General features: G+C 47.1%; 1 protein-coding gene across 1 annotated transcript; it reads right to left on the bottom strand.

The window, feature by feature from the left end:
• Positions 1 to 646: 646 nt before the first annotated feature.
• On the bottom strand, positions 647 to 4229 carry SMIM10L2B (small integral membrane protein 10 like 2B). Its single transcript, XM_026451903.1, has 2 exons — positions 3632 to 4229; positions 647 to 2766 (listed from the first exon to the last, which is right to left on the bottom strand). The coding sequence occupies exon 1, from the start codon at positions 4227 to 4229 to the stop codon at positions 3993 to 3995; it is 237 nt and encodes a 78-aa protein (XP_026307688.1). The 3' UTR covers positions 647 to 2766; positions 3632 to 3992.
• Positions 4230 to 14111: the final 9882 nt, after the last annotated feature.

Raw genomic sequence — 14111 nt, 5'->3', positions numbered from 1 at the left:
TAGCAGGGATGGGAGGGGTGGTTTTCCCTCTTCAGGAGGCCTTGGAGCCATGCTCTGGGGAGATCATCCCCCATCTTGGTTTGCCAAGTCACGTGATCCCTGGAGTGGGGATGGGACCATCAGGGACTGAATAGGACCATCTAGACAAAGGGGAGGGAAGTTCAGGGACTGGGGTCCATTTCTCCTGTGGCAGCAGATGCCATAGGGTGTTGGCACCAGTGTTTTTGGAGGGGTCCTCCTTGTCAGGGTGCTCTGGCCCCTGGGCAGTCCTTGGCAACGGGGGCGCCCCCAGGGCCCCTGAACCCAGACTGCACTCCTGAGTCTGAGCATAGCCCTGTGTCCTCAGGATGCCTCTCACCCGGGGCCCTGTGGGTGAACAGAGGCTGTCAACAGGACAAGCAGCCACCTCTTGGGGCCGGGTCAGGCTGCTGCCTTCTTATGGGGCAGTGGTCCGGGTCAAGTCAGTCCTCAGCACAGCCTCTGAACAGGAAACACGGTCCCTGCTATAGCCTCCCCCAGCCCTAGCCTTCAGAGGCTTCTCCCTGCCAGCTCCTGGCCATGGAAACCAGTGACCTACCATGGGGCCTCTTTCCACCCGGGGCCACTGCATCACCCCCACCAGACACGGGAGGCCTCCAGTTGGGATTTTAGTGTATTAAACCAAGGACTTTTTTTTTTTTAAACTTAGAGAAAACAAGAAGACATGACAACACCAGAAACAAGAACATGTCTCTGGCCAGCCTGTGCTGACCAGTACACAGTGAATCACGCACAGAAAAGTATGTCATTCCGGTCGGTGTCTAGAAGCTCCACTGCCTGGCAAACAGACTGCAAATAAATAAAGTGCATGGAGACCCTGTCACGCAGCAAGGGCCCCATCGGGGAGAGAGGAGGTGGGGAGGGGAGGTGGAGAAGCAGCAGGCGGGGCTACCACTTCAAGCAGCAGGGGTGAAAAAGCAGGGACAGGAGCAGATGCTGAGGGGCTCAGCCCTGCTCCTCCCCAGCCAGCCCCTCTAGGCCAATACAGCCACACTAGGAGCCACCGGGGGTGGGCGGACATGGATTTCCGTGCCCCTCTTATGGGGTGGGGCTCCCTGCAGTCAGGGGTCTCTGAGGGTAGGGACCCCTGCAGCTCTGATGCACATTTCTCCCAGTAGGGAAGCAGGTTCCTGGGTCCCAGGCCGAGCCCCTTGCATGGGGAGGGCTCAGTCACCCCCCACACTCCCACGCATGCGCTCAGCAAAGAGCTTTCCTCCATCCTTCCTGGCTGGCCCAGGAAGAGGGTGGAGCTGGGGATCCAGTCACCCAGAGGGTGATACTAGGGTTTGAAAGGGCCACATCTGTGCATCAGACACAAGGAGGCCCCTCACTCCTCTTCTCCTCCAGCCCTGTGTCACTCTTGTCCCACAGAGGCTGCCCCCAGACAACTGTTGGGGGGATCAGCAGGCTGACAGGTCCCCAGAGGTGGTCCAGGGTGGACAGGATTGCAGGGGATGAAGGGCCAGCAGGGTCAGGGGTTCTCAGGAGACTTGGGACTAGGAGGCACGTCATCAGGCCCTGGCTGTGGGAGACTGCAGGGGGCACGAGGCAGCCACTGTCCAGCCTCTTCTGGGGTGAGGCAGGTGGCCGACTTCATTCAGGACCTGGGTCCAGTGGGCTGCTGAGGAGGGTACGTGGTAGGTGGCTGGGCCACTCTGTCCCTGGAGCTGGCCAGACTGATGCAGTTTTCAGTCCCAGGAACTGAGAACGTGGCCCTTGGGGTACCAGTGCAAGAGATGAGGAAATGGGGATAGAGGGTGAGGGCGAGGGTCTCTACCTGGCTCCCCTCTGGGCTGCTCCTGACCATTGTACACCGGCCAGCAGCACACCCGGGGGCCCCCAGGACCAATCCAAGCCATGAGGATGAGATTCTACTGTGTGGTCCTGGGGATGGGGGGTCGAACTTGAGGAGAGAGAATTGGGGTCATGCCATGGGTCTCAGCCCCAGCTCACCCCAGGTTTATCCTTTCACCCTCCTGGTTATGTCGTGTCTCCAGGAGCCACAACACCAAGATCACCCCCAGTTGCCCACCAAACTGGGAGGCTTGTGCCACTGCACTGCTGAGGAGCCCTGGGTGAAGCTCCAGGTGGGGTTGGGAAGGTTAGGCTGTGGGGGAGAGCTTGGCTCCCCAGGGGGCCTGGGGCCCATCTCTCCTGTCTCCCATCTCAGCTGTCTGTCCTCCTGATCTTCCCTGTGACCTTCCGTACTGCTCTAAGGAAAGCGAGATCCCCAGATTCCCTACCCTTGGGCCCCTTTCTCCCTTGGTGCCCCAGGAGCCCTATGCTTCCCTCTCCATTTCCCCTTCCCTCCTCCCACCATGCCAGGTCTTGGAGAAGACTGGGGAGGGGTGTGGGGGCCTGCAGGCCCAGGGGCACATGCAGTTCCTCCTCTTATCTGCGTGTCAAGGGCAATCCCCCCCTCCCCGAAGCCTCAGTTTCCTCTGTCATTAGGAGGGGGAAATACACCTCTCACAGTGCTGCCAGCAGATTTCAGTTCCCAGGGAACTCAGACCTTCCTTCCCAAGCCAGGACTCGATCCCTGGGCACCCCCACCCCGTGAGCCTTTGTCCGTGCCGTGCCTCTACTAGGAAGGCCCTTCTTCTCCTGTTCAGGTCCTTCACGCTGCCTCTGCCCAAGCAGGTCCAGGGCCAGAGGTGCCCCCAGGCAGGGATGAGACTCTTGGCAAGGCCAAAGAAGGGGCAGGTCACCGCCTACAAACGCCAATGCCTGAAAGAGAAAGAAAGAGATGGGGACCTCAGTTGCCTGGCCACCAGGCAAGTCCTTGCTTCCCCCAGGAATGGCCTCCTCTGCAAGCCCCTCCTCCATCTGCTCTGCCCACCCCAGGCTGAGAGCTGCTGTGTGCTCAGGGAGGTCTCCTTTGCCCAGATCACTTCAGTACACAGTAGGCTTCTAGAGGCCGTCTGGGGCTGGAGGATGGGACTCTGGCCCTGGGAGGACCTTGCTAGCTAGGGGCCTTAGGGAGCATGGGCTGACATGGCGGAAGAGCTAGACTGTGGGGGCGGGGACGGTAGGAATGCGTCTCTCCCACTCTCTCCTGTCTCCAAATGCAGAGCTTGGGGGGCGCCCTCAGGTAGGGGCAGGGGCACACGAGGGACAGCGGAGCAGGCAGAGACCGGTCCCCTGGCCCCAAAGACAGGGCAGGAGGCAGTTTTGCCAAGGGCTGTGCAGGAGCTGCAGGGAGCCCCAGGGCTGAGGGCTGAGAAGAGAACAGACGTGGGGCTCGGCCTAGAAGAGAACCGTCCTCCCTATGCCCACAGACTGGGGGGAAGGAGAAGGGTGGGGGCATCGTTGCTCCTCTAGGGCCTGCCCAGGGCCGCCCCCAGCCCATTACCCTCCATTGCCCAGACTGGGGAGTGAGCGGGAGGGGCTGCCCCTCATCCTATCCTGGAATGATGACTGGGGAGGAGGGGAGAACCTGAGGTTGCCTTTCCTTTCCCCAGCTGGGCTCCACATCTCTTCGGGCTGGTTTGCCCCGGTGCCTTCCATATTTCCCCCCCCGACCGCCAAGGCGCCCCGACCTCTGGAGGGCAGAGCCACCGCCCCTCCCCCATTCCAACCTGTCGCCTCCTACCTTTCTGCTCGGGGCCTGGAAAGTCAAGTCGCCGCAGCAGAATTCCCTCCTTCTGGTTTCCCCCACTTTTGCCAATGTGAGGCAACAGGTCGTCAGAGCTCAGGTAGTTTCTGGAGCCCAATGGTAGGGGCCTGTTCAGTGCGTTTCTGCGCGATCCGGGGTCTCCGGGCTGAGACCGCGGCCGGGCCAGGGCTGGGCCTTCGTGCTTGGGCGGCGGAGGTCTAGAGTCCAGGGGCCTGGGCCGCCCCGCCTCCGCCCCCCGCCGCGATCCAGCTGTCCTTCATGACCGTGAGCCGGCCGGGGGCGGGCGGGGACACGGGCGCCCCTCCAGCCGGGCCGCCGCCGCCGCCGCCACCCGCGCTCACTCGATCCGCACCTGCAGGCGGACGTTGAGCATCACCGAGGCCACGATGTAGAAGTAGGGGAAGTTCATGCGCAGCCGCCAGGCCAGGTCGAAGAAGGTGAGCAGCGTGCGCGTGAGCCCCTTGCAGAAGGCGCTGTACGAGCCTCGGGCGGCCGCCGAGCGCGACAGCCGAACCGCCAGGCCAGACAGGGCAGCCGCCGCCGCTGCCGCAGACAGAGCCGCCGACGCCGCCATGGGCCCGGGCCCCGCGCAGGCCCCGACGACTGACCGACCCGCAGGAGCTCGAGCCTCAGGACGGCGGGACCCCAACACTAGCGTGCCCCGCCGGCCGCTGGGAGAGCCCCGTCCGCCCCGCCCCTGCTCTCGCCCCGCCCTCGCCCCGCCCCTGGGTTCCCCAGACCAAGCCTGGCTCCGGGGGCCGCTGCCTCGGCCCCTCCTACACGAGCCCGCACAGCTCCGCCCCCTCCACACCTCCTCACTGCGGGCCCCGCCCACCAGCCTAGCTCCGCTCCTAGCTTAGCCCCGCCCCCGGCAGACAGGCCGTCCGAGCAGTGGCCCCGCCCACCAGACAAGCCCTGCAGTCTCAGCTCCGCCCACCGTCCGGTCCCGCCCACAAAGCCCTGCCTCTTTCCGGGCGCCTCCCAAGGCAGGAGCTGCCACGGATCCCTGGGACACCGTCTCCTAGGTTGGAGCAGAAGTGGAAGACGACAGTCTGGACCGCTAAGCTGATTCTGTACAGAAAGCACATGCAGAAACCTCTGCCTGTTCATATCACCCCCCTTCTCCCATGGTCTCCCCTGAAAACCTGCCAGCCAAGAGTCTTCTTCCTTTAATTCGCATTCCTCTTTAATGCACATAGTGCAGTAATTCTGCGCTACAGAGTGCCACCAAACCTACATGCGTGCATTTTTCCCTTTCTGCTATATTTGCTGGTCACGTATATCTCTTTATTGGCGAATTTCCCCGTTGTCCTTCCCTTTTTCAGCAGTTTTCTTGATCCATACAACGTTGTCTCGGGTTTTCATTTGCTCTTGTTTATGGCTTTTTTTTTTTTTTTTTTTTTTTGCCAGTGTTCTTAAAAGCCCTTCCGTGGTTTCATTCAATCTTTATTAAAAGTAAACCAATCAAAACCCAGTAGCGCTTTTTCACAGTGTTTAATAAAGCGGGGAATTGCTCACACTTCTTTATGGTCATGACTTTTGTAAAACTGTCCGCAAGAAGTAGGTTCAACCGACCCCATCCCAGTTTTCACAACAAACATTGACGTGGGTATTTAAGAACTCTCAAAATACCTGTTCACCGTCACACCTGATCATCTCTATGGTATCCCACGTTAACTGTTTAAGGAACGCAGTAGATTCATATACACTGACTGGGCAATTGTCCTACCTACACGATCATGTAAAAAAAAGACAAAACTGAGCATCAAGGAAACTGAAGGAGATGGTGTGGAGCATGGCTGATCGGTAGTCCACTTTTCCACCTGCTGCCAAACACAATTAAATAATTTTTTAGAGAAAGGGTCTCACTCTGTTGCCCAGACTGCAGTGCAGTGGTGTGGTCATAGCCCATGGCAGCCTTGAACTTCTGGGCTCAAGCGATCCTCCTGCCTCAGGCTCTGGAGTAGCTAGGACAACAGATGGGGCTACAAATTGTATATCCATGAATACACCTTTTAAGGATGAAATGGAAATAAAGATATTTTCAGATAAAAGAAGATTAAGAGAATTTGCGAATAACAGATCCACGCTTAAAGAATGGCAGAAGGAAGTTTCCTAAACAGAAATAACAGAAAGATGATGGCACTTCAGGAAGGAAAAAGAACAATTGGAAAGAGTAAATACAGGGGTAGATATAATAGATCATCCTCCTCATGAGTTTTTAAAATGATGTTTGATGGTTGAAGCAGAAACTATTATGTCATCTGATGTGAGGCTTAGTATATATAGAGGAAATACTTAAAACATTTGTATTAAAAATGAGGCAGGTAAATAAACCTAAATGGAAGTAAGATTTCTACAACTTACTGGAAATGGTTTAAAATATCCATGGTAGTAGAATGTGATGTTAATATGTATATTGTAATTCCTATTGATATGGTTTGGCTCTGTGTCCCTACCCAAATCTCACCTTGAACTGTAATCCCCATAATCCTCACACGTCAAGGGCCAGACCAGGTGGAGGTGATTCAATTATGGAGACAGTTTCCCCCATGCTGTTCTTGTGTTTATGAGTGAGTCTCAGAAGAGCTGATGGTTTTATAAGCGTCAGTATCTGGCATTTCCCCTACTTGCACTCACTCTGTCCTGCCACCCTAAGAAGGTGCCTGCTTCTCTTTTGCCTTCTGCCATGATTGAAAGTTTCCTGAGGCCTCCCCAGCAATGTGGAACTGTGAGTCAATTAAACCTCTTTCCTTTATAAATTACCCAGTCTCTGGTATTTCTTCATAGCAGCATGAGAACGAACTAATACACCTACAGTAACCACTGAAGTAACTATACAAAGACATATATTTTTAAAACACACTATGGATAAATCAAAATGAAGTTCTAAAGAACTTTCAAGTAACCCAAAGGAAGGTAATATATGGAAACAGAAGAACAAGAAGCAAAATTAACAAAGAAAAAACATATAATAATATGTCACACTGAAGTCCTAATATATCAATAATTAATGTACATGTAAGTGGTCTAAGCATACCAATCAAAAGACAGAGATAGGTAGAATGGATATAAAACAAAAACCATGACTCAAGTATATCCTATTTATAAGAAAGTCACTTCAAATGTTCTTAATTTTAAAAATTTACTCATTCTTAAGCATAATTTAATGTTCCCCATAAACAAACCATTTCCCCCCAAAACTATACATGATTTTATAATGGAAATAAATTTTAGAAATTGAACTTGGAAGTTCAAAATCTTACAATTGGAGAGGATCTTTAAGACCATCTATTTTAATATCCTCCCCTCATAGAGGACTTATTTTAACAATATCCCTGACCAATGATCAATTTCCAGCTGGTGCTAGAATGATTAAGTGACAGGAACTTCATTGCTTCTCAAGATGGTCCATTCCTTATGTCGAACAGAGACAATCTCAATCCATTGGTATAAATTCTAAATTTTGCACAATAATAGGTTAACCCTTTAGCATGGTAGACTTTCAGATAGTTGAAGTAACACTCATGTTTCCTTACTAAATATTTGTTTTCCAAACAACAAACTTTTCTTTCAAGTGTTCTTCATAAGGTCAGTTCCTTTATCATCTGCATTGCAGTCCTCTGGAAGTATGCCATTTTATCAATGTTTCTCTTAAAATGAGGCACCTGCAATGGGCCTCTATACTACGTATGTGGGGTACCAGTTTTGTTTTATTTTTTCTATATAGATGTTTGGCTTCAGAAAGAATGAGATTAGAATATGCTTATTTATTTACTAGTATTTATTTTTAACAGCTTTTTTTGAGATATAATTTATATATCATAAAATTCATCCTTTTAAAATGTGCAACTCAACAGTTTTTAGGATATTTGCAAAGTTGTACAACCATCACCATGATCTCGTTTTAGAACATTTTTCTTCCACAAAAAGAAACTCTGTATCCCTTAGCAATGAATCCCCTTCTCCCCTCCCCCCATCCCCTTGTAAGGGGCTATTTTGATTTATCTATAGTGTTTGTTTTTTTTTTTTTAATATATGTCTTTTTATGGTTACTTTAGTGATTACTCTGGGTATTACAATATACATATTAACTTATCACAATCTACTGGCATGGACATTTTAAACCATTTCCAGTAAGGTATAGAAATCTTCCATTTAGGGATGTTTGCCCTTCTCACTTTTAATACAAATGTTTTAGGTATGTCCTCTACATATATTGAGCATCGCATCAGATGACATAATAGTTTCTGCTTCAACCATTAAACACCATTTTAAAAACTCATGAGGAGGATGGTCTATATTGGCAAAAGTTAATATACATTCTATCTCATGGATTTGCCTATGTTGGACATTTCATATAAATGGAGCATACAATATATGGTATATTGTGGACTGGTTCTTTTACTTAGCAGAAAGTTTTCAAAGTTCATCCTGTGGTAAATATCAGTATTTCATTTTTTTATGGCTGAAGAACATTCAATTGCATAGATGGAGCAAATTTGGTGTAAATCAAAAGTATCTGTGAGAGGTCCCAATCAATTTAGAACGTTTATTTTGCCAAGATTAAGGATGCATCTGTGACACAGCCTCAGGAGTTCCTGATGACATGTGTCAGAGGTGTTTGGGGTACAGCTTGGTTTTATACATTTTAGGGAGACATGAGGCATCAATCAATACATGTTAAGATGGACATTGTTTTGGGCTGGAAAGGCAGGACAACTAGAAGCAGGGGAGTGGGAGACTTCCAGGTTTCATGTAGATTTAAAGATTTTCTGATTGGCAGTTTGTTGAATGAGTTATTATCAATAGAAAGGAATGTCTTGGTTATGAGAAAGGGTTGTGGAGACCAAGGTTTTATCATGCAGATGAAGTCTTCAGGTAGCAGATCTCAGAGAGAATAGATTGTGAATGTTTCTTATCAGAGTTATAGTCTATTCTATCAGCAATTCCAAAAGGGAGGAGGGTATAATGAGGTATTTCTGGGTCCACCTTGTAATCATGGCCTGAATTAGTTTTTCAGGTTAACTTTGGAATGTGTTTGGATGAAAGGAGGAATCCATTCAGATGGTTGTGTGGCCTGAGAATTTTATTTTTGGTTTATGATGGACGTTTGGGTTGTTTCCATTTTTTTCTTATTGTGACTAATACTGCTGTGAATGCTTATGTACAAATTTTTGTGTGGGCATATATTTTCACTTCTCTTGGGTATATAACTAGTGGTGAAATTGCTGGACTATGTGGTAACTCAATGTTTAACTTTCTGAGGAACAGCCAGAGGGTTTGCCAAAGTGGCTGTACCATTTAACAATCCCACTAGCAATGTGTGAAAGCTATAGTTTCTCCACACCCTTGCCAACATTTTTTATTGCCTGTCTTTTGTATTGTAATATCCTAGTGGATGTGCATCTCATTGTGATTTTGATTTTTATGTACCCAGTGACTAATTATGTTGAGTATGTTGTTGTGTGCTTGTTGGCCATCTTTGGCACAATGATGTGCAACCATTACCACTATCTAGTTCCAAATCTTTTTTTATCACTGCAAATGATACTCATTAAGCAGTTACAACCCATCCTCTTTCTGGTCCTAGCTCATGGCAACCACGAATCTGCTTTCTGTCTCTTTAAATTTGCTTATTCTGGATATTTCATACAAATGAAATCATACAGTATGTGTTCTTTGTCATTAGCTTATTTCACTTACCATAATGTTTTTGAAGTTCATCCATGTGGTAGCATGTCTCAGTGCTTCATTTTTTATGGCTGAATAATATTCCATTGTATGGATGTGCCAATTTTTGTTTATTCATCCATTTAAGGGCATTTGCATTGTTTCTACTTTTTAACTATTGTAAATACTGCAACTATGAACATTGTGTACAAGTATGTGTTTGAATGTTTTCAATTCATTTGGGTGTCCAAGTGTGTGAATGTTTGTTTTCAATTCTTTTGGGTATACTACCTCAAGGAAAAATTGCTGGGTCATATGGTATGATACAGTTGGGATATTGGTCCACTCCAAATCTCATGTTGAAATATGATCCCCAGTTTTGGAGGTGGGGCCTGATGAAAGGTGCTTAGATCATGGGGATGCATCCTTCATGAATAGCTTAGTGCCATCCTCTTGGTGATGAGTGAGTTCTCTCTAAGTTCAAGCAAGATCTGATTGTTTAAATGAGTCTGGGATCTCCTCCTTCGCTCTCTCTTGCTTCTGCTTTTGCCATGTGATGTGCCTGCTTCTGCTTCACCTTCCGCCATGATTGTAAGCTTCCTAAGGCATCACCAGAAGCTGAACAGATGCAGGTGTCATGCTTGTATAAGCTGCAGAACCCTGAGCCAATTACACCTCTTTTCTTTGCAAATTACTCAGCTTCAAGTATTTCTTGATAGCAACACAAAAATGTATAAATGCACGGTAATTCTGTATTGAACATTCTGAGGAAATGCCAAACCGTTTTTCACATTGGGTGCACATTGTCTCTCTCCCTTCACCTTAACCTCTGGAAGATCTCATTTAGTGAGAGACTTCCCCTTACATGCAATGTGGGGAAAAGAAAGAGAGATCAGACTATTACTGTGTCTATATAGAAAGAAGTAGACATAAGAGACTCCATTTTGTTCTGTATTTGAGATGCTGTTAATCTGTGACCCTACCCCCAACATTGTCCTTGCAAGAGATATGTGCTGTGGTGACTCAAGGTTTAACGAATTTTGGGCTGTGCAGGGTGTGCTTTGTTAAACTAGTGCCTGAAGGCCGTATGCTTGTGAAAAGTCATCACCATTCTCTTAATCTCAAGTACCCAGGGACACGTACACTGCCGAATGTCACAGGGACCTCTGCCTAGGAAAGCTAGGTATTGTCCAAGGTTTCTCCCCATGTGATAGTCTGAAATATGGCCTCGTGGGAAGGGAAAGACCTGATCGTCCCCCAGCCTGACACCCGTGAAGGGTCTGTGCTGAGGAGGACTAGTATAAGAGGAAAGAAGGCCTCTTGGCAGTTGAGATAGAGAAAAAGCATCTGTCTCCCGCCTGTCCCTGGGCAATGGAACATCTTGGTGTAAAACCCGATTGTATGTTCTATTTACTGAGAAAGGAGAAAACTGCCTTAGGGCTGAAGGTGGGCCATGCTAGCGGCATGCTGCTCTTTATGATCTTTATGCACTAAATGCTGCTCTTTATGCACTAAAAAGGTTTATGGAGATGTTGCATATGCATATCAAGGCACAGCACATTTCCTTAAACTTATTCATGTCACAGAGATCTTTATTCATATGTCTTACTGCTGACCTTCTCCCTAAGATGATCCTATTATCCTGCCACTTCCCTTTTTCTAAGATGGTGAAGATAATGATCAATAAATACTGAGGGAACTCAGAGACCAGTGTCAGCGTGGGTCCTCTGTATGCTGAGCGCCGGTCCCCTGGGCCCACTTTTTCTTCCTCTATACTTTGTCTCTGTGTCACATTTCTTTTCTCAAGTCTCTCGTTCCATCTAACAAGAAACGAGAAACGCCCACAGGTGTGGAGGGGCAGGCCACCCCTTCAATGCAAGTCATGTAAATGGAAGTTATTGTGTGCTATGTCCTCCTCATGGTCATATCTTTTTCTTTGATCAGCTCTGAAATCCCATAAGCTCACTACACTGTTCTAGAACAGATTTGTTTTAGTGAGATTTTAGTGAAATAGCCCTGGCTGGAGCATCTGTACCTCAACATGGCCCTGCCCTCCAAAAAGTAACCCAAGCCTTCCTCTGACCCTGCCACTTTCATAGCATGCCATGCTCCAGGGGCATGGCAGCTGGAGAGAGGAAAATGCCCCTGCTTCATAAGCAACTGGATATTGTTTCTTAATGAATTGGCATTTTGCATATCAGCCTGAGCTTCCAGCAGCTGTACTGGGGCCACTGAGGCTCTGCCTGCCTGCATCTGCCTCCTGCTCCCTGTATGGGGGAGTAGTCTGTGTTCTGGACAAAGGGATACTTTGCAGGTAGCTTTTAGAACACAACAGCCAGTGAAGTTTCTTCTGTCCAGCCACAGCAAATGGAGCCCTAGAGCCCTCCAACTTTCCAGTCAACATTGAGATTTAGAGGAAATATCACCCCGTGCCTCTCTTCCTTACTTTTCATTTCTTCAGTTTATAGTGTTCTTTCTGAAATCCTGGAATTCTGGTAGAAGCTGTGGAGCTTCCATTTCCTTTCCAGCACTAATGGTTCCCAACCCAAGGATTATTTGGAACCCAGAACTTGGCCATTGCCACCCATCGAGAGAATAGTTTGTCATTTTATGTGTCTGTTTCTAATATTTTATTGAGAGTGAGAGAACAGTTCTCCCCTTTTTAGAATTTTAAAAAACATTTTTGTAAATGTATCAAAAATTGTTGCTCACTGGCTGTTAAAGCTCCAAATTCTTCAGTTTTTACACACTGAATTCTCTGTTTGTAGCCAGCTCTAGTTGTCACCTCGTCTGTGGGAGGATTCAGAATTGGGACCAAAAATTGTTATAGCCTCATTTATCTTCCCCAGGTACCATGTCAGCTGGCACACACAGAAGCGTGGTGATAATGTCAGGTTTCTATCAAGTCATAAAAGATTTCCATTGAAAGAGTCTGATTGTTATATTCACATTGCACCTTAGCTTTTTTAGCATCTTTAAATTTCAGCAACCATCCTGAAGAGTAATTATCATCTAAAATCCAGTAATTTGAAAGGGTTGTGACTAAAGGGTTGTGACAGGTCTCTATTGCCTGTACTTGCAGTGAAGGGGGCTTGTAAGGAGGTGGAAACTGAGGCTCTGAGATAGGTTAGGTGGGAGTCTGTGAACCCAGTTTATTTGCATTCACAATCAGCATTATTATTTATTTATTTTTAAATTTCAACTTTTATTTTATTTTATTTTCTGAGACAGGTTCTTGTGCTGTCACCCAGGCTGGAGTTCAGTGATGCAATCTTGGCTCACTGCAACCTCCACCTCCCAGGCTCAAGCAATCCTCCTGCCTCAGCCTCTCGAGTAGCTGGGACTACAGGCCATGCCACCATGCCCCGCTAATTAATTTTTTTTTTTTTTTGTAGAGATGGGGGTCTCACTATGTTGCCCAGGCTGGTCTTAAACTCCTAGGTTCAAGCAATCTTTCCACCTCAGCCTCCCAAAGTGCTGGAATTACAGGCATGAGTCACTGTGCCCAGTCTTGACTTTTATTTTAGATACACAGGGGTACATTTGCAGGTTTGTTACATGGGAATATTGCATGATGCTGAGGTTTTGGATATGTATCCTGTCACCCAGCTAGTGAGCATTGTATCCAACAGATTGGTTTTCAACTCACCCTTCTCCCTTCCTCCTCCCTCCCCCTTCTAGTAGTCCACAGTGTCTATCATTTCCATATTCATACCCACGTGTGCTTAATGTTTAGCTCCCATTTTTAAGCTGGAACATGTGATATTTGGTTTACTGTTCCTGTGTTCATTCACTTAGGTTTATGACCTCCAGCACCATCCATGTTTCTGCAAAGTAGCAAGATTTCATTCTTTTTCATAGCTGCATAGTATTCTATGGTGTATATGTGCCACATTTGTTTTATCCAATCTACCATTGATGGGCACCTGTGTTGATTCAGTATATTTGCTATTGTGAATAGTGCAACCACGAACACATGAGTGCATGTGTTTTTTTGGTATAATGATTTATTTTCATTTGAGTATATACCCAGTAATGGGATTGCTGGGTTGAATGGTAGCTATTTTAAGTTTTTTGAGAAATCTCCAGACTACTTTCCACAGTGACTGAATTTATTTACATTCCCATCAACAGGGATAAGCATTCCCTTTGCAGCCTCGCCAGCATCTGTCATTTTTTGACTTTTTAATAATAGCCATTGTGACTGGTGTGAAATGGTATATCATTGTGGTTTTGATTTCCATTTCTCTGACGATTAGTGATGTTGAGCATTTTATAATATTTGTTGGCCACCTGTATGTCTTCTTTTGAGAAATGTCTGTACATGTCCTTTGCCCATTTTTAATGGAGTTATTTGTTTTTTATTGTCAATTTAAGTTCACTGTAGAGTCTAGATATTAGACCTTTCTTGGATGCATAGTTTGTGAATATGTTATCCCATTATGCATGTTATCTGTTTTTTTTTTTTCTCTATTGACAGTTTCTTTTGCTGTGTAGAAGCTCTTTAGTTTAATTAGGTCTCATTTGTCCATTTTTGTTTTTGTTGCAGTTGCTTTTGGGGACTTAGTCAAAAATTCTTTGCCAAGGCTGATGTTGAGAAGAGTATTTCTTAGGTTATCTTCCAGGATTTTTACAGTTTGAGGTCTTACATTTAACTCTTTAATTGATTTTGAGTAAAATTTTATATATAGTGAAAGGTAGAGGTCCAGCTTTAATCTTCTGCATATGGCAAGCCAGCTATCCCAGTATCATTTATTGAATAGGGAGCCCTTTCCCGATTGCT

This window comes from Piliocolobus tephrosceles, chromosome 12 (genome assembly GCF_002776525.5).
Source record: "Piliocolobus tephrosceles isolate RC106 chromosome 12, ASM277652v3, whole genome shotgun sequence".
NCBI classification, from domain to species: Eukaryota; Metazoa; Chordata; class Mammalia; order Primates; family Cercopithecidae; genus Piliocolobus; species Piliocolobus tephrosceles.
This window is presented reverse-complemented; position numbering and strand designations above follow the sequence as displayed.